Source organism: Canis lupus, chromosome 33 (genome assembly GCF_011100685.1).
Source record: "Canis lupus familiaris isolate Mischka breed German Shepherd chromosome 33, alternate assembly UU_Cfam_GSD_1.0, whole genome shotgun sequence".
Lineage (NCBI taxonomy): Eukaryota > Metazoa > Chordata > Mammalia > Carnivora > Canidae > Canis > Canis lupus.
In genome coordinates this window covers 944515-969818 of record NC_049254.1, presented here as the reverse complement: position 1 = coordinate 969818, position 25304 = coordinate 944515, and the positions used below count along the sequence as shown (strand labels likewise).

General features: G+C 42.1%; 1 protein-coding gene across 2 annotated transcripts in view; it reads right to left on the bottom strand.

Annotated features, from left to right (window-relative positions):
- Window positions 1-20076, bottom strand: part of LOC119877828 (ephrin type-A receptor 3) — a 285497-nt gene extending 265421 nt beyond the window's left edge. For both annotated transcript variants that reach the window (XM_038582501.1, XM_038582502.1), the window contains exons 1-2: window positions 19873-20076; window positions 3393-3457 (exon numbers count right to left, since the gene is read on the bottom strand). In XM_038582501.1, coding sequence (XP_038438429.1) covers window positions 3393-3457; window positions 19873-19960 — 153 coding nt within the window. In that variant the 5' untranslated portion in view covers window positions 19961-20076. The remainder of the gene's footprint in view (window positions 1-3392; window positions 3458-19872) is intronic.
- Window positions 20077-25304: the final 5228 nt, after the last annotated feature.

The following is a 25304-nucleotide window of genomic DNA, read 5'->3' as shown; positions in this document are numbered from 1 at the left end:
CATGACAACCAACAATATGCCTGACATTTTCAAATATTTCCATGGGGCAAAATCAAAATCACCTTCCTACCTAACCCACCACCCTCATTACACTGAAAATCATTGCCCTAAATCAAAAGAGTAGGATTTTCCCTGCTATTTCCAACAACATGCATGAACCTTAATGGCATTATGCTACATGAAATAAGCCAGAGAAAGATAAATATCGTATGATATAACTATTTTGTGGAATAAACAAAAAAAAAACTAGTCAAACCCACAGAAACAGCATTTTCGGGGGCTGGAAGGTAGGAGAAATAGGAAGAAAGGAAGAAGTAGGTAAAAGACTATAAACTTCCACTATAAGATGAGTAAGCTCTGGGGATCTAATGTAAAACCCGGTGAATATAGTTAATAACACAGTGCTGGGTAATGGAAATATCCTAAGAGAGTAGAATTTAAATATCTTCTCTCTCACAAACACATACACAAAGCAGGATTCTCAGTCATCCAATATGTTATAACACTGTTACTACAATTTTTCCCCACAGTTTACATTTATATTTTAGTTAACTTACAAACAGATGCACTTCTTTAATTAGGATTAATCAATTAAAACACTAACAAGTCAATATTATTTCCAGCTATTATGTGGCATTTTTTAATGGAATATCACAATATTTTTAACTGTTTCCTTTAAAAGGGAAACTATGGGATCCCTGGGTGGTGCAGCGGTTTAGTGCCTGCCTTTGGCCCAGGGCGCGATCCTGGAGACCCCGGATCGAATCCCGCGTTGGGTTCCCGGTGCATGGAGCCTGCTTCTCCCTCTGCCTATGTCTCTGCCTCTCTCTCTCTCAATCTCTCTCTCTCTCTCTCTGTGCTTATCGTAAATAATAATAATAATAAAAAATTTAAAAGGGAAACTATTTCCTTAAAAATAAAACAATCACAAAATTAACCCATTTTTTTTGTCATACTGAAAATGGCAACGGTTAGGCAATAAAAATAATTAATTAAATCTAAAAGCATCAACAACCGTAAAAGCAAGGATATTAAATCCCAAACCTTAATTGACTGCACAGTGCTTTTACTCAAGAATTTCATCAGTTTCTGAGGAAGAAATGGATATTAATCTAACATTTTCCAAACTAGTGCTTCTTATTTCCTCAGACATTATGGTTAACACAATATAGGGATACGATTTAAAGCAAAAACACACCACATAGCGCCACAGGACAATAATTTGCCTCTCTACCCTGGTCTCTCTCTCTCTCTCTCTCTTTGTGCTCTGAGATCTTGGGGTATTATAAATATCAAGACCTCCTGGGGAGATTTTTGTTTTCTCCCTGTAAGTTTTACTGATAACTCAGAAAACTTGGTCAGCTGTGTTAGGCTATTTATGCCTCAGAAAGAGGAGAGACAGGGCTACAAGGAGATGCACCAGGATAGCAAAGAAGAGGAAGCCAAGCTCCTGAGGCTGGCTCTCTGAGGCAACAAAAAGCCAAAGGAGAAACTGAAAACTGTTTGCTGGTAAAACCGTAAGAACTTGTAGACAAAATGAGGCAGGAAATTGGCCAAGAGATGGAAAAAGTCAAGAGGTGGATTGTCCTCAGTGGTGTCTCTTAAATGTAATGTGCTCAGGAATCACCTGGGGGCCATGGTAAGATGCAGATTCTGATACAGAAAGGCTGGGGCAGGTCCTGAGAGTCTGCATATCCAAGGATCTCTGGGGAACTAATATTGCAGGTTGGTGCAGGTACCGCACCTCATATAGTAGAGTTCTGGAACATTCCTCCTCATCCCCAACTTGTGTCGGGATGCAGAAGTGTCAACTTTGTTCCACCACAAAATCTACAAGACTAACATGGTAGGATGAATTCATTTATGCAGTGTTCTCCCCAGATTCCTTAATATATAGAAATATGTTTTCTTTACACCTTCTTCAAAGGAAATCATGAAATAGACTGCTGCTTTGAAAGACAAGCTAATTTCTTGTTGATTTTTTTCAAAGCATTTACTAGTATCTATTCGTAAAATGTCACTGTGGTTTTTGCTTTTCATATATCCTGAGGCAGCCAGTTTCTATAGTAGATGATCTGACGGCGTAATGAAAAACTCTAATTTCTAAAATCAGAATTAAAATTAGTCTTGACTTTAGGATGATTAGTTTTAAATGAGTTTTCCAGCTCAATCTGGAGTTTTGATTCACTCTTTATGACTACCCAGGATGTGCTTTTATCCTAATCACTTGATTCCTTTTACACCTATGGGAAAACCAAACCCTGGCTTACTTCATACTCTCCTCTCCAAAGCAACTAACCAAGTCCTGATTATGTGATAGGTTTTGGCATTGTGTCAATGTCAAGGTGTACCAGGAAGAGAAACAGATTTAAGGATGACAGATAGATGAAGTATCCCTGATGTAAAACATCCGCCGGTGAAGAAGAAGCTGGTAGTACCGTAAAAATCAGTATGTTTAGGCACAAAAATCTAAAGACTGAATACCAAAATGAAGTGGAAGTAACTATAACCTCTGTGAAAAGAGGATGAGAATATGAGAAAAAGAATACACAAATTTGTTCCTATCCTAAGTGTTTCAAAGTGTCATTTTGCATTTTCCACGGGCTATACTTGGAAACAAGGGATATTTAGGCACTTATTACACAGTTTTGTAAGAACAAGAATTTTCCAAATGAGTAGAATTTTTCAGAAAAAAAAAAAAGAAAGAAAAGAAACTTTATCATGCGAAGTCTTATCAGAAACATTAGGGTCACAAAAATACTGCACACTTTAACAATCTGTGTCTGACTTGGTAAAGTATGAAAGATATAAAAAGACTTTAAAATTTAAAGGTAGTCAAATTTTTTTAAAATAAAATTCCCTAGTCTTAAGCTGATCTAGCCATGCTGCAGACATTTTAAGTGAAGAAATTAAGGCATTGGGAACAAATTAAGAAATAAAGACAGAGAAATCAACAGTTTATACAGTTGCCAAATACACCCTACTTGGAATGACCATCAAGGCTGCCTTTGAGACCACAACCCTGCAGGTCCCCAAACACACACTTTCAATGTTACTTGAATTTGAAATGTCTTTCCAATGCATCTCTTTTGATCACATCACCAAAAAAAGGTTAGATTACCATCTACATGATGCCAGTAATAAATAAAAGGCTTAATTAGTGCCATCAAGCAACTGATAAATTCAAAAGAAAAATTAGAACTTCAAAATTTTCAATAGTTCCATTGAACACAAATATCTGGCTCTTAATCCATGTCCAGGATGTACTGATCAACATAACATATCACCAAGAGTACAAGTGTTCATTTTAGAGAACAGACCAGTAATTCCTTCTGTTCCCTACAAGACAATGGACAGAATCACATTTCCCTTCAATAGTTTGCCAAACTCACCCCGTGTGACGGGTAAGAGATCCAGCCCAGCTCCCCTTGAATTGTTTTTGAATCCAGCAGATTGACTAAAAAAAAAAACACAAATGCACAAATGCAGTTAAGAGAAATAAATCATTTCTATTTGCCTCTGTCAAGTTAACATTGTCTGTTGTTAATGCAACAATATCATCATGTTCAAAACACAGGACTCTTTATTATCATGATAGGAGCATGAGAGTAAAAGGAGGAAATGGTGAAGGGAAAGCAATCCTGGGGAAAGTTAAGGAATCAAAGTTTCTCTGGCTTCCTTAACTGTGCTTGTTTATAATGATAGATCAATATTCAAAACACTGAGAATAATTTTTGACAAAATGATTATAAGCTTAAAGAAGAAATAGTAAAAAGGCAAACAAGAAATATTAATGCTAACGTGATATCAAAATAACTTCAAAGATCATTAAATTTGCAAATTTACATATGGTTTCACTATGAAAGGGCTTCTTAAATATGCTTCCATAGCGAACCATTATTTCTGTTTGTGTCTGTCAGGACATCTTTATATTGTCTGTATCCAGCATGACTATTTTTTAATACCACATAAACTGTCTACTTATGTGTAACTAACAATTTCAGGAGAAACCAAAACAAAACCCTGTTTTACAAAAATCTCTGGAATAAGCTTTAGTTATTTAAAGAGAGTGTTGTTACCCAAAAGCTTTAATGATTTTACTCAGAACTTTGCACTAGTTATTAAAAAGTCTGCTGAATATTAGATATAACATGCATGTGGTTGCATTTTGAATATATTATTAAAAAAAAGACAAATCACTTTTTTTAACAGAGGGTATTCATTTGTAATGGATTAGAAATTAAAATATAAAAATATTCTTCAAGCTTAATTAATAATAAAAGGCTCACTTTGATTGTTGATCCATTAAACAGTGGAAACTATGGTTTTTCCTCATCCTTCATCTAAATCGGAAAGCAATCCCACAACTGACTAGTGGAGGAAGTGTCCACGAAATAGCCATGTATTATTAACACAAACCAGAGCAGGTGAGTCAATAAATACAATCAGAAATCATTGCCAGTCTCCATATATACAAAAATCAAAATACAATGTTAATACATGCACTGCATAAACAGGCCCATGTGGTGTTGATAAAGTATTCCTGAGACATAAAAAAGTACCACCTTATAATCACCCTAAAACAAGAAGCATAAATTTAATAAAGTGTTAAGTAAAAGAAATAATATATTTGACAGTTGTTAGAATTTTCGAGCACTGCTTTTTAAAGGAAGATATTTGGTGATCTAGATGAGTATGTAAAAATCCTCCTGATTGGGATGCCTGGGTGGCTCAGTGGTTGGGCATCTGCCTTTGGCTCAGGGCGTGATCCTGGGGTCCTGAGATTAAGTCCCACATCGGGCTCCCTGCATGGAGCCTGCTTCTCCTTCTGCCTGTGTCTCTTGCCTCTCTCTCTGTGTATCTCATGAATAAATAAATAAAATCTTTAAAAAAAATCCTCCTGATTATTAAGTTAGAAGTCATAAAATTTTCAAAGTTAGAATGTCTAAGTTTTGCTAATAAAAGAAAAGCACATAAACTTAATTACACTGGAATTCCTTAATGATTGAAGATGTTTTTCCTCACAATAAATTAATCCCAATGAGAAGTAATTATATTTAGATAAGAGAAGAAGACAGTTGCTGCATGGATTACACAGTGCAATTTCCATAATGGTATTATTTCCCAGGATATCAGTTTGGAAATGAACAGTATGCTTAATTGTATTGAAATTATCTGTCAAAAGTGATTTTTTAAAGCCCTCTATCAATTAATCAATGTTACAGATAATATTTCAGATTAATCAATCTTAGAGAATTTTTGGAAACATGAGAATACATCTTCACCTTCAGATGAAGGTATCTTACACATATTCATTCTGATAGATATGGTCCATTGATGAAGCCTAGTTGGATGGCTCTATCCGTCATGAGTTGATTTCTCTGAGTTCTACATAGGATTTGCAGGAATTTACAAAGCCAGTATTCATAAATCATTACATCATAGTCACAATGCCTTTAGGTTCTAAATGGTTCGATGCATTTGTGTATGTGTGATAACTGAATACGATGACCATGTGTCACTCAACATGCTAAGACAAATGGCTGATTTAATTTCAATACTAGTGACCAGAGGAAAAAACTGTTTGAGACAAAGAAGATATGAATATTGTCTCCATTTACTAAATGACTCATTGGGATGTAGGATGTTAACTACTAAATACCCTTAAGTTTTTTCTGATGATAATGAGGGGAAAAAGGACTGGACTAATCACTAATCAGCATTTGGTGTCTACTCAAAGGAAAAGAGCTAAGCCAAAGAGAATCATATCACACTGTCGATTAACATAAGCGTAATAGATTAATTAAATTCCATTTACTCAGCAATGGAATTTTTAGTGCACTCCATTTAGCATGAATGAGGAAAACACAATAGCGTCTTTACTCATGATTCTGATCCTGCTGTCTGTTGAACATAACTACATCTGCCCTGGTTACCTCTCAATATTGCAGCGGTGATCAAATAATATAAGCGCATTTAAAGCCACCGTGAGTTTATAACACGCTATACAGATTCAGTGTTCTTGTACGATCAATACCTTAACTAACAACCATACCATTCGGGTTTCTGAATTATATTTAAAATCTCCCAAAAAATAAAAAATAAAAAAATAAAAAAATATAATCTCCCATGGATATAGAACCTAACAGAATAGGATAGCAACATCTAAACACTTTTTTAAAAGCATTAATTTTGAGTTTATATGGTGCCTTTTCTTTATAACACAGAATCTAAGAATACGAGCCACTTTAGAGTGAATGATTGCTAAACCAGGACTTCCCAGGATATAACCTCAAGTCTCCTGTGATCGGTTGTGCAGCAGTCTGAGTGTAGAATAATGGAAATAAGCAAAAGAGAAAGCTCATGGAATTTGAAAGTCAACGTGTTGCGAGTGATTTCTCTAGACACATCGACAAAATCCAACATTGCAATATAACATATTGAATCTGACACCGAATCACTCAAGAACTGGGGTTAGTAACGCTTTTCTCTCCTAAAATAGAGGCCGACCTGATTACTATCGTGGTCCTTCAGTGACGCCACTACACAAACGTCAGGGCACATCTTTTGCTTTTTAAAGTTTCAATAGATCGAGTTAATATTGTATTTCATAGACTAAAACTTATATGATTTTTTTAGATTATTAATGAAGTCAACTATAACTTGTATGCAGATGCATCTTCCCATAAACTCTGTTAAGTTTTACAGGCATTTCGTCTCACGGAAATATTAGTCTACGATAATTTCTCCATCCCTTTAGCCCTAAAATCATTATGTAAAAGTCAAAGAAATAATTCTCTATGGGATCCCTGGTGGCTCAGCAGTTTACCGCCTGCCTTTGGCCCAGGGTGTGATCCTGGAGTCCCGGGATCAAGTCCCACGTCGGGCTCCTGGCATGGAGCCTGCTTCTCCCTCTGCCTGTGTCTCTGCCTCTCTCTCTCTACGTCTATCATGAATAAATAAATAAAATCTTTAAAAAATAATAATAATTCTCCAGTGGTGGTGGTTCTGTGAAAAAAAAATTTCTCTTGAAACATGGCATTTTAATAGCCTATTTCTGTGATATACACAGATTTCTGGATAAGAGGGCATGCTACCAACTTACTCTTTCTTATTCACTTTTCCTCCTGAGCAATGATCTTGAATTCACGCCTATACAGGTCCTAATCATAGGAGGAACCGTAATTAGTCGCCCCTCTCCATCTTTGCCAAGAGCAGGGGCATCTCCTTGGCCTCCAACACCTAGCCTCACAGGGAGATGTCTGTGTTTCAGTGACTAGAGGTGTTCAAGGAAATAACAGGAACACAGGCCAAAATTCTGCTTGAAGCCCGGGCACTTCAGTAAATGGAAACCCTGTGCTATTTCTGCTGTGTTAAAGCTTCCTCTTTTTTTCTCCTTCTTAATCTGAGAAACATAAAGGTCATCTAACATCATCCTATTACAGAGAAAACCGCTCTCACACCATCACGGGGAGTGCGTTCTCACAACAAAACAAGCCTTTCCATGAATGAGCGCACGGCCCACCTCAGCGTCCCGAGGCCTAGGAGAGCGCGTCTCTGTTTCTGTGGATTGTCAACTGATACTACGAACCATTCGGACAAGCGAAATGTGTTCCCCAAAATGTAAAAGTTTCTCAGAGTAGAACATGAATGATCATATTAACATTGTCGTTTTTCAACATATTTTGCTTTTTCAAAGCGTTCTGGGAAGAACAGCCCTTGTTCATTTCTAAGTCAGGAAGGCTTTTCTGACAGATTAAAAAGTGAAAAATGAAAAGATGTTAACATGATTATAAAAATAATCACTAAGGCAAACAGGTACGCTAGCCTCAGTATACACATTTTGCCTTCGCACCATAAATCGAGGCTGCCTTGGAATGGATTTTTTTTTTTATCATAAAATCTTAATTATCAGCCTTCAACTACTAAATGAAAGCTATCTGTTCATACAGGGATTGAATGATGGCTATGAAGCTGAAACAGAAGAAGCACAGTTGGCTCAGTAGAACATTCTACCACAGCATTTCTTTGAGAAATAAAGTATTCCTGGAAGCCCTTGGTTAAATTTGGTTCAAAATTTTAATACCGAGAATAAAAAGCATCGAGATAGAATTTAATTTCGATTTAAAGACTTTCTCTGGACATCTTTATGCCACAAACCGTGTTTTGTGTTTTTTTTTGTTTATTTTTTGTTTTTGCTTTTGTTTTAATTTCAGAAGATACCCATGGCAGAACAAATTGATTTAAATTTCTGGGAAAGTAAGATCAAGGTATAGCTTTGGCTCTATCATATTCTGGAGGACAACTTCATCTGGACTTTATGTCACACACTATGACCGATGTCTACAGACAAACACATACGCACATACAAACTCCTCAAGACATAAATATGGGTCTCAGTAAAGGTCCACGAAGGATCCAATGAGGGGCCACATGCTTGTCAGTTTAATTCAAAACTTTCCACCTTAGAAGTATGGTGTCAAGGAAAACAAATCAAAGTATTAGTGCTGGTGATAGAAAACTTTTAACGCGTCACTGCAGGAGAAAGTAGAATTCAGAAAAACCTCAATGTGATTTTTCTCGGTAGTGTGGTCAATATGAGTAGCATAGAAAAGCTGCTGTTTGGGGATGGTTCTTTTTTGATATACGATCGTGTCTGTTTCTCATATATTCTTACACATGTGAGTATGCACCTACTCACAATTTACATTGGACATAGATCTGTGCTTACTAAGAAGAGCTATTTCTGAATGTTGAGTACTTTTTTTTCTATAAAGATTGTATTTATTTATTCATGAGAAACACACACACAGAGAGAGAGAGAGAGAGAGAGAGAGAGAGAGAGAGGCAGAGACATAGGCAGAGGGAAAAGCAAACTCCATGCAGGGAGCCTGATGCAGAACTTAATCCCAGGACTCCAGGATCACACCCTGGGCCAAAGGCAGACGCTCAACCACTGAGCCACCCAGAGATCTCCTGTTCAGTACTTTCAAAGGTGCTTTGTGCTTATATATGCTTACTTATGCATCCATTCCAATTATTTTTAAAGTTTTCTAGATATAGGCGGGAAAATAATTGGGATTATAATCATGCTACCACATGACATTAGACAAATCATTTAATCTTCTCTCCCTTGTTTTTAACTTATTAACTTTTATATTTAAAAAAAATCTCTATATCCCGGGTGCTCTTTTCTGGGAAGTTAATTGCACCCTCCTCTGAAGAGTCATATTGCATTTTTCTTAATTTTTATATCTACGTGAAAACACAAAATCTTTATATATTCATTTTGTGGTCACCTGTTCTACCTAAGTTGTCTTCAAGGGCAGAAAGTATAGCCTTCCCTAAGGCTTCTTTTCCAAAGTCCAATATGTAACTAATATTCCAGTGTGCACTGTTTGATAAATAAATAAATACAAAAATGGGCTTATTCAACATGCAAATGTTTAAGGAAATCTGTTCATTCAGATGAAATCATACAATTATGACTAAAAATCATTTTTCAAAAAACAAAGACTATCAAAGCATTAAAATTTCAGATCAGAAATGTTAAGAATACCACAATAAAATCTGATTTTATCTTTTTTGAATTATCTAATGTAAATGAGTATTAACTTACCTATGGTAAGCCAGATCATAAAAGTAAACCAAGGGAAAAATACTACTCCCTTTTACGCTGCTTCTTTAAAAACATTTTCAATATTTAGGAATAGCTATATTTGACGGAGTTTATATACCTAATAAGAGAACAACAACCTGATTTAATTTCTATTTATAGTTTCTATGATTATACCAGTTATTTACATTCAGTTAAAATGCAAAACCAACCCTAAATAGTTCTGACATATGAAAGGGAAAAAAAAAATCACAATTTGTACATAACTCTGCTTTATCCCATCTTTGAATATTATAGGTAGATTAAGGGATCCAGGTGGGGAAAATTTGTAAAATTAGATACTGACAAATAACTTAAAAATGGTTATTTTTATTTTTCCTCATCACCAATTTGTAATCCCAGGAAACAGAGTTGAATAACATGTTGATTCTAAAAGGCATACATTCATTCATAAGATTGTGCCCACGGTGTGGGGATAGTTCTGTTCTGTACAACAATACTATTGGTGACACAGACACACACATATAGACACACGGTGCTGCTGCAAACTGGCTTCCCAGCGTAACTTCTCCTTAGTGTGAAGACTACCATTACACGCAATAAATAAATGTATCTTTCCAAAACCTACAGATGTGTATTAATTGCTAAATTAGATTTGAAAATCAGGAAATCAATACATGTTAAGTACTAACAAGAGCTGTTCTCTGTTGCCTTTAGTAGCCCTGAGGTAGATAGAGAACCTCTAAAAAAGATTCATACTGATTGGAAGCCAACCAACTTGATCATTGACAAAAAGTTAATTTTAAAGCCTTATATTTTCATCAAGGGAGGGAAGGGAAGGGGGGTAAAGGGCAGGTATTACTCTTTACTGGGCCTGTAGAATCTGTTCATCTATCTTTATTATTTGGAAGAAGATAAACTAGCCTCACCTTAATGAACATACAGGAAATTCAAGATGAAACCATTTGAATATTGATATTGATTAATGAGCAATGAAATTAACTCGCTTATCTTTTCTTTCCTCCTGTACCTTTTGAGACCATTCTATGTACTTAGTTTTTTTTTTTTTTTTTTTTTTTTTTTTTAAGATTCGTTTATTTATTCATGAGAGACAGAGGCAGAGGGAGAAGCAGGCTCCCTGTGGGGGAGCCCAATGTGGGGTTCCATCTCAGGACCCCGGGGTCATGACCTGAGCCAAAGGCAGATGCCCAACCCCTGAGCCCCCCAAGTGCACCATTAGTCAAGATTTTTGTTTTAAAACAAGAGGCAAGTAGTTTGGAGACTTTAAAGTTAAGTTTACATTTTCCTGAATGAGAGAGTTCCGCAAACTCAAAGATAAATTTAAAAAAAATTAAAAATAGCAAAGATAGTTGTTGACTCTCATTATCCAGAAGCAAGAAAAGAAAGATTTGTTCCTAAGCCCTTACTTTTGCTTCTGGCAAAATGTGCCAATAGATTGAGCGGCTGAATCATTGTTGGAAACATAAGGGATCACACATTAGTTTTTTGTTTTTTGGGTTTTTTGTTTTTTGTTTGTTTGTTTGTTTTTTGTTTTTTGTTTTCTTTTTTTGGTACATTACAGTGAAGAAAGGAAGATACTAAAAGCAGCTTCCTGACTTGGAAGACTAATGTCATCAATATGCTGTTTTTGCTCTTTACCAGGTTAACAGAATTTATTACAGCAATTAATGCAAAACATATGCGCTGAAGTACCCACATGAAAAATATAATTGCCCCCAACTTAATTTGCTACCTTTCAAAACCCTGTTTTAGCTACCTTTTCTCAATGCCTCCACTTAAATAGAGTACAAGTGTTTTTATGAAAGAGCAGATAAATCATTGTAATTTATTTTCTCATCTTAAGTAATTTATAAATTATCTTTCAAATAGGGAAAAGTTTCCACAGGGAATAAAAGGTAGACTTTTTAGGTCACGTTCTGTTTTCCCCGGTGCTGATTTATGTAACAATTCCAATAGTTAATTCCCACTCTGTTTTTATTACATAAAACTTCAAATAGTTATATTTGCATTATACTGACAATTGCATCACAATCTGTGTATGGGATTCCTGACCAAAAAAAAAAAATCTTCTTTCCAGCTCGAGGCAGGGACTGTGTGAGTGTCAGGGAGGAAAGACAGAGGTAAGACTGTGTGAAGAACAGGACGCACAGACATTTTCTCCTATTCCTCTGTCCACAACAAATTTTCTTTGAATTATTTTCTTGGTGCGTCCCCCACCCATGCAGATAATCATCAAACCTTAGAGGAGTGTATGAACCTGCACAGTTTCTAAGTACTTGCAAGCACGGTTTTTCTTCCCATTACTCTGGGTATTTCTAGGTTATTCTTGTAAAGTCACAGGACAAATTAGCCAGTCAGTAGGATCAAGGTCCAAAAACCAGTGCTTTCCGTCCCTCATGGGCACCGGTGATCCTGAGCAAACACGAGGTTGGAATCAAGACAAAGAGGAGAGGACCTGGCTCGGTTGCTGCTTTACTGTGATTGGTTTCCTCGGCTTCTCTCCCGTGACCGCGGAGGGGCCGTCGTACCCGCCGTGGGCTGCAGGCAGGACGGGCCCGGCGCCCAGCGAGGCACGCGGCGGGGGCTCTGCAGCAGGGCCCAGCCTCCGAATCCCCTGGATCCAGCAATCCGCCTTCGCGAGAAGTCCTCAAGGTCCACCTGCACAAGCACGGAAGCGTGGGCATCGGCCCCAGCCGCCCCACCTGGATGGCAGCGCCCCGGAACCCTCGGGGCCCCCCGGGCGGCGGCGGCGAAGCGCAGGAGCCCGGGCCTGCGGCTCCCGAGGGGGCTCCCGGGCGGCCTCAGACAAAGCGGGGCGTGGGGGCGCCTCTCTTTATTTTAAGCGACTGAAGAACCAAAGAAAAGGCGGTCGGGAAGAGCCACCAACAGCCACGGGGGCGCGAGCGGCGGCGGCAGGGCGGGCGGGCGGGCGGGCGGCGCACCTGGCGGGGTCCCCGCAGAGCAGCTGGCGGCGCCGGCCCCCGACACCGCGGGGGCTCCGGAGGCGGCAGGACGGGCCCGCGGCACCTGCCGGGCCTGGCTCCGAGGTGCCGCGCGCAAGGCCGGGCTGAGGGCGGTGGGGGTGCGGGCGCCCCAACATCCCGGGCCCAGCCCCTGCCGGAGTCAGGGCCCACCTGGCCGACCGAGGGCTCCGGACCCAGCTCGCGGTGCGGAGGACCCAGGTGTGGAGGCGGGCCAGGTGGGCAGGCGGACCCAGGTGGGGAGGAGGGGCCAGGCGGGGAGGCGGATCAGGTGGGGAGGCGGGGCCAGGTGAGCAGGAGGATCAGGTGGGGAGGCGGGGCCAGGCGGGGAGGCGGGCCCAGGTGAGCAGGAGGATCAGGCGGGGAGGCGGGGCCAGGCGGGGAGGCGGGCCCAGGTGAGCAGGAGGATCAGGCGGGGAGGCGGGGCCAGGCGGGGAGGCGGGCCCAGGTGAGCAGGAGGATCAGGCGGGGAGGCGGGGCCAGGCGGGGAGGCGGGCCCAGGTGAGCAGGAGGATCAGGCGGGGAGGCGGGGCCAGGCGGGGAGGCGGGGCCAGGTGAGCAGGAGGATCAGGCGGGGAGGCGGGGCCAGGCGGGGAGGCGGGCCCAGGTGAGCAGGAGGATCAGGCGGGGAGGCGGGCCAGGTGGGCAGGCGGTCTCCGCCCCTCGGCGCCCGCGGCTCGGCGGCAGCAGGCAGAGGGCGCACGTTGCCCGCGCCCGGGGTCCAGCCGGCGCCGGGTTGGGAGCCGCCCCGCGCCGCTCGCGGCGCCCTCCGCCGGCTGACAGCGCCCGGCCCGCCCCGCCCTCCCGGCGGGGGCGGCGGCGGGGGCGGGGGCGGGGGCTCGGCTGCGGGAGGCCGGGGGCGCCAGGCCGCTGGCAGGAGCGGCGGCCGCGTCCCGGAGGGCTGGGGCCGGGCGCGCAGACCGGAGAGGAGCCTCCCCCGCCGCCTTTCCGCCGGAGCCGGAGCCGGAGCCGGTGCGGCCCGCGAGGCCGCGGGCGGTGCAGGTGCGGGGGCGCTGCCAGGGCGCCCCGAGTCCTGAGGGCACGTCCGGGCGTCCCCGGGACCGCGGGCAGGCGGGGGTCGCGAGGGAAGGGGCCGCGCCGCCCCGGCCCGCGTGGGATCTCGCGCGGCGACGGGCGGGGCCGGGACCCGGAGGGAGGGGCCTGCGGGCGGGCGGTCCCCGCGGCCGCGCTCCCCGCCGTCCCCGCCAAAACTGTCTCTTCTGCAGAAGAACCTGGGGTTTGCGCGCCTAGGGAGGGCGCGACCACGCAGACCTCCCCCTTTTTCTTCAGGGGCAGCTTTTTAGGGTTTTAATAAAAACGGATTAGCCAGATGTTTGAGGTGATAAATATTTTCTCCTTAAGCAAAATATTTAGTGTCAACATTGGTTTTAGAACCTTTGCACATCTCCCTCCATCTCTCTAATGAACTTTTTATTTTCTTTCCACTTTCAAAGGCTTTTTTTTTTTCCTTTGTAAACGACCACCCTTTTTTATTTCAAAGAAAGCTGATAGGAGGCAAACTGAAATCTGCTGACTTTCCTACTTTTCCAGGAGAAAACTTCCTGCCAGTTTTCAAGAACTACCTGATACCAGGCAGCTTGTAACAGACCCAGAGGGCAAAATGAAGGGGGGCTTATGCTCCCACGCCCTGATTCCCACCGGGAGTGTCTTCCCAGCTTGATTTGTGGCTTGAAAACCCTTTGCATTTTATAAAAGTTACTACGTTGCTTCTATTTCTTAAGTCATTAGGAAAGAATTGTCTAAGGCTTCCGATTTTCGAAAAGCAAATTTCAAGTCCTACTTTTCGGAATACCTGGATGAATGACATAATGAGTGTTTCACACCACCAGTCATCCCTTTATTTGAACAATCTGTGGAAAGCTACTTGTCCACTTTGTAAAAGCCCTGCAGTGACCCTCCCTGCTGATAAAATCCAGATCTCTGAAAACAGAACACAAGGGGGGGGGGGGAGGGGACACCTGCATCTGTTTTTCTACATCTTTTATCAAACAGGAATTAGAAGAACAAGGTTTATTAAATGTTTTAAAGAAAAAGTGTGTATATTAGAAAATAAAGTTGAGGATCTTGACAGAAAATGATTTGTAAATCTAGTGTTCTTCCAAGAGATACATATTTTCCTTACATCTAGTATTTATGCCAAACAAAATCATGGGGAATGACTAATAAAATCAAAGGTAACCCACATCATAGAATTCTTAGTAAGTAAATGTCTGTAAAAACTTATCGAGTTTTGATGATTTGTGGAAAGCTTTATTAATATTTTCTTGAAGATTTTATGACTTGGAAAATGTAACGCTCAAGAACAGTTCTTGTTCTTTCCATTTGTGTTGAAGTTAGTAAATCAAATATACTGTGGAAATATGTTTTGCCTTTAAAAATCCTTTGCAGATGTAACTGATTATTTGATATTTAAAAATTGCATATATTTTATTTCAGGAAAATTCCAAAGCTTCAGAAACAATTCTAACATTTAGGGTACTTTATAAAGAAAGTTACTGTGAGAAGCTATTAGAAGTGGGGTATTAAAGAAAACACACCAAAATTTGAATATTGACATGTGGATAGTATAAAAATGCAATAAAAAATTTTACTAAATTTTTTCTTTAAAGATATTAAGTTTCTTAAGAGTGAAGGTGAAACTACTAAATTGTTTGAAGGAGCAAGGCACAAACTATAATTATATTCAATTTAAAAACTTCACATGAAACTTCCTAACAATGTTTAAAAAAATGCCTTCAGGTTTTGATTGTGTACAATATTTTGTTAAAATTTTTTACATTAATTTTCAGTGCCTTTCATTTTTGCTCCCAATTTCTACATTTCATGGAAAAGACAACTTTATGTAAAAACAACCATGATGTAACACGTGGCAATGGTGTATTATTGTATGTGGTTTCCCTTTTATAGTTCCAGTTGTTTCTGAGTTATAAATATATCCAATTGACCTTAAATCTTAAAATAAGCAGAAAAGTGGTATCAACTAGAGTACCAATAATAAAAAAGTATAAAATTGAAAATTAGATACCTGGTTTGTGTTTATAAATCTATTGTTATTGCCATTGCCAGAATATTTATTATTTAAAAGAATTTTTAATTGCTCACTTATGACAAGGACTAGAATGGTGTAATATATGAAACATAAGAGTGAGGAGAATGGATATTTTTCCCAATTGAATTATTATCAATAATTCAATAATAATAATCTGTTGGGAAGATACAGATTCAAAATGAATTAATTTCAGGATAGATTTTGAGAGGTTACAAGAAGTTTCTTTCCGGCACAATCAAAATATTATCGTAGCAATTCAGGTTGTCAGTAAAAGCTTAAACAAATTTGCTGATAATCCTGTTAATGACCTAGGTCAAGTGTTAACTGTTGTGGGTTATAAAATAGTGAAATTAAGGTTTCTCCTACCTTCAGGCAAATAGCATAGTTATAACTATTGGGGGGTGGGGGTGCTATTAGGGAAGCTATTAAATTACAAAAATGTATAATGCATTCAATTATTTAGTCTAGCGTGATGAAATGCTATTAAGAGCAAATGTAAACCCTCTTCAAAAAAAACCTATAAAGATATGACAGCTTAGTCTCTATAAATATTTCAATCACAATGTATTATTAGTTGAGGATAAGTGTTTATATATGAAAAGTGATGCCAATTTATAATAATTTTTAAAAAGAGGAATAATCCATTGTTTAAATGTTTGTCTCCAACATTGGCTTAAATGTCAAAGGGAAGCATACAGTGTTCATTTGCAAATTTTACCTTTAAGGTTCAAACAATCACATAGTCGCCTTTAGTACTTAGGAGATTTATGTTCAGTAAAATATACTTCATACATGCAGTGTCCCAGCCACTCCAATAAAAAGTCTCCCAAAATAAGTAGTATTATAAATAAGCAGATTTAATTTTATTTACTTTTATTTTGAAAACTCTGATTTCCAATCTAAAGAGCTCTATGGGTAATTGTTAATCTGATTCACAAATGCTTTTGGATAGAAAAATGATTTAGTGTTTATGTACTGAGAATAAGCAGTTCATTCTGCCTCAGACTCTTTCAAACGTAGGAAAGTATTTAAAGAGAGTACTTTATCCATTGCTAAAAAGATTGATATGTTACTCAAGTTCCTACCTCTTTACAAAGTTCTTTTCATTTACCATTATTATCATCCATTTGGGATCGGAATAGGGAGCAAATAAACGAACTTTTTAAGGAACACATAGTGTAGCGATCCTACTTTGCCATGAGTAGTTCATTTCCCACTAGAAGTCTTGTATTGGTATATCATGTAAACAGAGACCTGATAAGATTTTTAACAAAGTTCTATGCAGCTTTAATAAAGTTTCTGTTTAAGTATATAGGCCAATTGTTAGTTTAAGTGATCCCAGAAACTACGAATAATCTATTATCATTGAGGAGGCCAGTGATTGAGTGTCACCTGGAATCATTTTCTTGAAAGCATAATAAAAAGTTATTTGTAACTGGGTCAATAAGAGGAAAATTCAGATTGAACTTTTTCTAAGTTTGTTTTTAACTTTTCAATCATAGGCCCATGGGCATTTTAATACTGATTTTTGGTTATCAAATCTCAAATTTTAAAAAATCACACTAGGGAAAACAACTCAATGGCTTCATTTTGTTCCCTTTTAATTCCATCATGCCTAACTTCATAACAGATTATGAAATAGGTTCTAATAATTTTTACTAAATTTTCCACAGTGTTGAAACAGAATTTTAGCCTCGTATTTTAAATGCAACTTAGAATTTTATATCTCAGTTCTCAAAATCTATATCAGAAAGCTATATTAACCAGATTCATTTTATCAATATTACTTCCACCCAATATATGAATTTTCAGAAGCATTTTACTTTCTATTCAAGTGACGTTGTTAGAATTGCATGAAAAACTTGGCACAATTCCTGGATTTTTCACTTTTCATGTTGTTCAATTACTAAGATTTAAGCTATTGCATTAATATTTAAAATTTCACTCAAATATTACTCAAGTTAAGTCATTCATTTTAAATTTTGTTTTAAAACTTCCTTTCAAGACCTCAGGAGGGAAAGGAGACACTACCCATAGGACATGATCTGGAAAGAATAATCCCATGAACAATGGATAAACGTTTATCCAAACAAATTAAATGTAATTTTGCCAGTTTTCTGTAAATATTTCCCTTTTTATATACAACCCTGCCCACATAAATAATATATACATTATATACTGAAACATACAGTCTGGCTTAAAAGCAATTTACATTTGATTACTCCTGTTTCATTAAATTAATATTCAGTAATTTTATGTGAGCATAAATAAGTTTAAAGGGTCTTCTCTTTCTCTTGCAGTATACTGAAAGGTTATGTTTTCCACAAAAATATTGACTCTCAGCTCTATCCCTGTGCATTATTAATTCAGTAAAACCCATTATCCAAAGAGTTTATAAATATTCCATCTGGAGAAATAAAATTTATCATGGCGATACAGGAATAATATTACTTTACTTCTAGTTATCGTCAATTCTTAAATATCTTTAAAAATAAGATTAAATAATAATTTCAGTTTACTGATATGTTACTCATTATACAAATGATTACTCTTGCCTCTCATTCAATGAAAAATGATTGACCATTACTTTCAAATAAAGATGTTATTTTGATTTTTAAAAAAATAAAAGTCACTTAAAGGTGATTAGATGATTTTCTTGATCCTTATATTTTAGAATTTTTCACTTTCCCAGTTGAAAAAAGAGAAACAGAAAAATTTGATGAAATCTGCCAAACTGATAAAGGCAGTCACTAAGGAAAGAACAAAATTAAACTAGTCTATTAGCAATGAAAGTAGGTCACCAAATATGAGAGGCAGTTTTTAGATCTAATTAAGAAGTTTCTAAATATTTTGAGTATTTACGTGTCTTTAAAATAATCCATATCATATACATTGGCTTGCCAATGTACTTTTAGTGACAAAATATATGGTGACGCATTTTGACATCATTGTTCAGTATTGCTAAATCGCAAAATAAATTGCTCAATGTCATTGTTACCAGTCCAAAATGATTAAGAAGAAATCAACGCTGTAAGTGTTGCTTTAAAGCAATCAATTATTTAGGGAACTTTGTTTTAAGAGTCAGTCATTGTATTCACAAATCATTAGGAATAGGTGACAAAAGGTATACATGAAAAAGGCAATGTATCCATCAAATGCCCAATCTTATAGGAAACATTGGTGTCGTCAAGATCACATTTGCACTTTAATCCACTGAAAAGGGATGAATGTCCATCAGGAGGAAAATAAATAACCCAACATCAGGAAATGCCATTTGCTACATTTGGACATTCTTTCTTAATTTGCTATTCAGTTATTTACCGTACCTACCCAGGAGCTTGTCACTTTTCATCATATACGGTCCCTTATTCGTATGTAAGCCCTTAAACAAAGAGAATCCAACCTAAGCTTATTGCAATTCCCGCAAATATTACTTATGTTAATGTGGCATATGCTGCTCATTAGAACCTGTACCACAGGGCAGGCCATCGCCTGGCGGGATACACAGCACTTGGTGCTGCAGATGCCACAGAAACACACCCCCCGCGTCCACAAACTCGGAGGTCCCCCTCGTCCCTTGCTCAACGCCCGGTCCCAAGGAGGAACAACCTGTCATCACCTGTACCCAAGGATCTGGCGAGGAGGGTCCAATTCTCCCTTGAACTTCTCAGAGTACTACGCGGTCACGAGGAGGAATAAAATGCTGCCACGGCTATTTGGCACATTCACATCTTGGGTCGTAAAACTGGAGGATTTTCCTTTCTTTCGGCTTAAAATTGGCAAACAAGGTAATTGCTTGAATTGGTATCAGATTAAAACCACATTTTCGGTTCGGGCCATCCAAAATCCGCTGTCAAAGCTCGGGAGGCGGCGACCCCAAGAGCACGTTCCCGGTCCCCCCGCGGAGGACCTGTCCGGGAAGGTGCGGAGGGCGCGGCCCGGGAAGGTGCGGAGGACCCGGCCCGGGAAGGTGCGGACGACCCCGCCCGGGAAGGTGCGGAGGGCGCGGCCCGGGAAGGTGCGGAGGACCCGGCCCGGGAAGGTGCGGACGACCCCGCCCGGGAAGGTGCAGCGGGCGCGGCCCGGGAAGGTGCGGACGACCCCGCCCGGGAAGGTGCAGCGGGCGCGGCCCGGGAAGGTGCGGACGACCCCGCCCGGGAAGGTGCAGCGGCGCACCTGCTTACCTTCGTTGGGGGGCGGCAGGGTCAGCGCGGCGCGGCAGCCGAGGACGGCGCAGCCGAGCAGGAGGAGGACGCAGGGGTGACAGCCCATGTTGCCGGCGCACCGGGCAGCGAGAGGCGCATATCTGCGCGGAGCGCGGCTGCGACGGGGGCGCTCCGACCGCCGCCCGAGCTACCATGCTCCGCTCGCGGCCGCCGGCGGGTCCCCCTCGGAGGCGGGAGGAGCCTGGCGGCGGTCCCCGCGCGGCCGGGCTGCCGGGTCCTAGCGCCGCCGGGGCGGGGCGGGGGGCGAGGGGGCGGGGGCGGGGGATCCACAAGTGGCGGCGGCGCCGGGCGGCGCGGGAGGACGGGAGCGCGCGCGAGCCCCGGGGAGCCGCTCGGCGTGGCTCGCGGCCCGCGGGAACCAGCAGCCCTGGGGGCGCGGCCGCGAGAGGCCGGGACGCGGTGCGGAGCCGGGGCCCCTAGTTCAGGCGGACTCGGAGCCGCTCGCGCGGCGGGACGGACCCCGGGCGCTTGTCCCGCCGGACGCTCAGGCGCCGCGGTGAGGCCCGGGGCGCGCGGCTCCCTCCCTCTCCGGGCCTCGGAGCACAGGCGGCCCGGGGACTCCGGGCACGGGGGCAGGGCTGCACGGTGGGTCCCCGCCGGGAGCGGGGCGAGCCCCGGGTCCGGGAGGGCCCCGGGTACCGGGGCGGGTAAGGAGTCAAGCCCAGGTTCCCGCTCCCAGGCATCGCCCCCGCCCCCATGCGAGCGGCCGGGTTCCGGGACACAGGACACGGGGTCGCAGCGGCAGCCGCAGCCGCTCCCAGCCCCTGCCAGTCTGACGGTGGTTGGACGCGGATCGGATCGTCCCCGGCACCCGGGTCCAAGGGCTAAGCCACGCGCCCGCGGCTCTCTTAGTTCGGGTGCCCTTGGTGGACAGGACAATCGCAGTCGGTTTCAGCTGCGTAATTTTGTGATTTATATTTTGAGAACTATCTTCAGGTATCTTAGCACACGCACACACACGCACACAGAGACGCCGGAAAATGATCCCTCAGGTACCCCCATCCCCCCCACCCCCACCCCCCGCCCCGGCCTGCCTCTGGCCTTCCCTAGTCTCCGCAGAAAACACAGGCTTGCCTTCCTGGCACCGCCGAAGGGAGGGAGGGTGGACGACTTTTTTTAAGATCAGCGATCAGTTTTAAGGCCCTGAATGGTGGAATCTGAGTAAGGGTTTGCAAAGGCCTTGTAATGGCATATGCATGTCACGAACACCACGCTCTGAATGAGGGGACAGGACTTTCACAGGAATTGAAGTTAGGGGTTCCGGGAGCAGCTTGCTTTGGGTTGGGAGGTGGGGAGAGGCCAGAGGAGGAGGCCCACGCCCTCTGGACCCTCCTCCGCGTCCCAGACTCCTTCCCACATGATGTCACCGGAGGCTGCACGACCCTCTTGGAGTCCCAAGTCCTCCAGAGTTGAAAATAATGACAGATACGGAACATGGGACTCAGATAACGGTGACTCTGGCATTTTTTTTTCTTAAGTTGCAACACAACTTTAGCTTTTCCACAAGGCACACGTCCATTGTTCCAGGGTTAGATAACATTTTTCTGGAACTCAAAAGAAAACAAAGTCGTATTCGGAATGACAACTTATAAACATTTCAGGAAAATATGCCAATGTGCTGATGCCCACATACGTGGCCTCCCCTCACGCTCCTCCTGTCTTCACAGCTAACCACTGTCACTGGGGAAAGATCCATGTTGGGAGGAAGCTACGATAGTGTGGAGACGGGAGAAGGCAATTCTTGGCCCGGGGAGAGAATGGAAACCATCTGAGATCCCTCAGCTACGGACCCTCTAGGTCAGGAGGCGTCCAACAGTAAGGAGAGTTTCCGCGAGCTGAGCACCGCTCTGGACGGAGCTAAACCACAGTGGTGGGGTTCGGGGGGCCCCGGCTTGGCCACAGTAGGAATAAAGGACACAGGTGAGAACAGCTGTTTCAAGGAAGCCCCCGTGAAGAAAGTCAGGTTTGGGTGACAGCGGGGGGAGGAGGAGGCGCTCCCTGGCAGAAGGCCGCAGGCAGGCCCACTAATCCGCCTGAGGGCAAGACTGAGCGGCTGACACAGAGCAGGGTCGGCTGCTGCGCCAAGGCCAGGACGCAAGGGGCTGAGGTCGGCCCGAGGGTAGGATGCTCTTCCACCGGCAGGTTGGAAACTGCAGAAACTTCTGTGCCACATGCCCCTGATCGGACAATATATTCCAGACAAAGCAGAGACACCAGAAGCATTTCAACAGGTAATAATAACTCAATCCTGTCCAGGTTTTAGGAGGAAATTTCACTGACAGCATAGAGCAGAGCGTCTCTGCCTGTGGTATATGGACCCCATCCTGCTGAAGTATCTGAAGTGCTTAATGTAAAGTGCCTATCCTGGGGCGCCTGGGGGGCTCCATTGGTTAAGCGTCTGCCTTCGGCTCAGGTCATGATCCTGGGGTCCTGGGATCGAGGCCCAGGCCGGCGCCCTACTCCGCGGGGAGCCTGCTTCTCCTTCTCCTCCTTATGTTCTCTCTCTGTCTCCCTCTCTCTAGAATAAACACATAAATATTTTAAGAAAAATAAAATATTTACATGGGGTGAGTAAAATGGAAGCAAAACCACGCATTAGGTTCCCTTTGCAAGAGGATGGCTCATATCGTGTGGAGATAAGAGTGAATGGGGCTCCTGAGTCACAGTAACCTAGGTGGCTGCCCTTGCTGTTTTACTCTTAGTAAAATTCTAATAACAGAGCCTCCGTGATAGGGACACTGTGAGGATTAGATAAGATCTGGGCTGGTACAGATAGAGTCTGAGCCTGGGGCTTCACACATCAAAGCATTCTGTACATTTTTCATCTTGATGTAGAAGAGAGATCTAGAAGGTATGAGGCTGAGCAGAGACAGCAGAACAACCAGTCATACAAATATAAGTGGGAGAAATGGGCAAAACATCATAAGACATCGATTCCAAAGAATGCGATGGAGGGAAGTGTCTAGGGAGATTTTCAGTCTCTGGCTGGAGTGAGGACATAACAAGGAATGCAAACGTGAGAATGGGCATGAGATACAATAATTCCTACTTCAGGTGTATCTACATGAAGTGGCCCAAGGGAAAGCCAAGGACAGATGAACTACTAGGAGATGAAAACCTGCACTGGAGTTCTTCTTTTGCAAATAATTTCCTTTGCAAAAAATTAATATTTTAAAAAATTAAGTAAGTTTCATCCACATAAGCAAAGTGCTGGCAGAAAGATGAATTGACCAAGGATGAAACCCTAGCATATACCGGTACTTAAAGGACAGGGAGAAATAGAGAAGAACAAAGAACTAGAAGAGAGTAACACATTATTAAGACTTTTTAACGGTTTCACAAGGAATTCATGGTCATCACTGCAGGCCAGAAAAATAATAAAATACTGACTGAAGAGTGATAGTTGGATTTGACAGCTGAAGGTTTTGATGACTTGGCGGGTGGCAGTTCTGGGTGGAGGAGGGGGTAACTGGCTGCATGTAAGCATGAGCTAAGAGAGAAAAATGGAAAGTGAAGACGTAGAAATAGTAAATGTACCCCTCTTTCAGGAAGGTGAGCTTAGAGGAGAAGTCACGGCTAGAAAAGGAAAAAGCAAGAGGTGATGAGAGTTCTAAAAAATAGGAGAGGCTTGCAAGATAGGAATCTTGTGCTGGGCTGGCCTGTGATGCAAATAATTGACAAGGAATTCAGTGCATCAAATTTGGGGGTAGGGAGAAAAGGTGGGGAAATACTGGCTTCCGTGAAGCACATGGCAAGACACAAGTGTAGACGTCCAAGCCAGGAGTTAGAAAACAAGCCCAGAAAAGGAGGGCAGGTTAGACACTGCAATTTCAACAGTCCTTAGTGAATTGGTAGTAGCTCAATCCACTGGAATGGTGAAGTCTTCCAGCAAGGTCATAAACAGCGGGGGGGGGGGGGGGGGGGGACCAATTCTGTTAAATAAAATATTGAAAAGGCAGGCAGAAGATGTATAATTATCTGAATTAACTGAGTAGGAGGACATGTTATAAAAGAAAGGTAAAGAGAGAATGAGGTGGAGATGGCAAGAGAGACGAAAATCTCAGAGTCAGCAACAAGGTTTTTCCAGGGACTAGAAAGACCAAAGGACTGGGAATCCCCCTCCTACTAAAAACAAACAAACAAACAAACAAACAAACAAAAAAACAAATCGTATTTAGAGTTGCAAAATTCTTTAAAGCTTATCATTTTACAGGTAGAAAACGACTAAAACATTAGTGACTTCATTCTGTTTACAGGGTCAAAGGCAACAATGGGGGGAGTTATCTGACAGCTCCTGCCAGTATGGCAAAGAAGACATTAGAAAAAATACTTACAAGGAACTTTATAGGAAATCTTCCATGACCTAAGCGTTCGAGGGTGATTAGAATAGAAAAACCCAAAGGCTTCTTGAAGGGTTCTGATTTTTCGGACAGTTACTAAATTTTGGACTTGAAAACAGTCACAGTAGGTTGCACAAATTAATGTGCTGTACTTTAACAGATATCCACTCAATTAACATATCTCAAATTTAAACATGCAAGTTTAAGCAATCAATATAAAAATTGGCATGCCTGAATTAATTGAAAAATTCTGATTGTGAATTAGAAAGATTTCGTTCAATTATTATAAAGTCAAAAGCAAAGCTAAAAAAGAAAGATCAGAAATGTGATTCGCTTGTTAGGATCGACCAATGGTATTTAAAACATAGTCTTATATTGACTTTTATAACTACAGAAATGTCTGAAACATTTCTCCATTTCAAAAAACAGACTTTACTACTACCATTACTTACTTCTCAGTCTCCCATTTCTCATGCCAAAAGACAGTCAACACAAGCAGAATTTTAAGTTCATCTTAAAATCTAAAGGAAACATCTGGAACCTCTGAGCAAGAGTAAGTATGTGGATCTTGAGGTGGTGGGGGAGGGAGGGAGCATTTGGCTGAAATACAACCAATTTCACAGTCCTTTTAAGTCCATTTTCAAAATAAAATAAAAAATAAAAAAGTAGGGGGACGCCCGGGTGGCTCAGTGGTTGAGCATTTGCCTTCAGCTCAGGGTGTGATCCCAGGGGTTCTGGGATCCAGTCAATGTTGGGCTCCCTGCAGGGAGCCTGCTTCTCCCTCTGCTTCTGTCTCTGTCTCTGTCTTTCTTTCTCTCTCTGTGTGTGTATCTCTCATGAATAAATAAAATAAATAAAATGAAATGAAAACTAAGTCCATTTTCGAGAAATAATCATGTGTTTACCCACGTATACCTTCGGGTACATATGCGCACTCACGGTCATGTGCCCCCGCGGAGGCAGCACTGCAGTGCCACCCTATCCAGTAATGTCCTCAGGAGCGGGTTGCACCGACCTTTAACGTGCAGCAGACTGGGGAGCTTGTAAAAC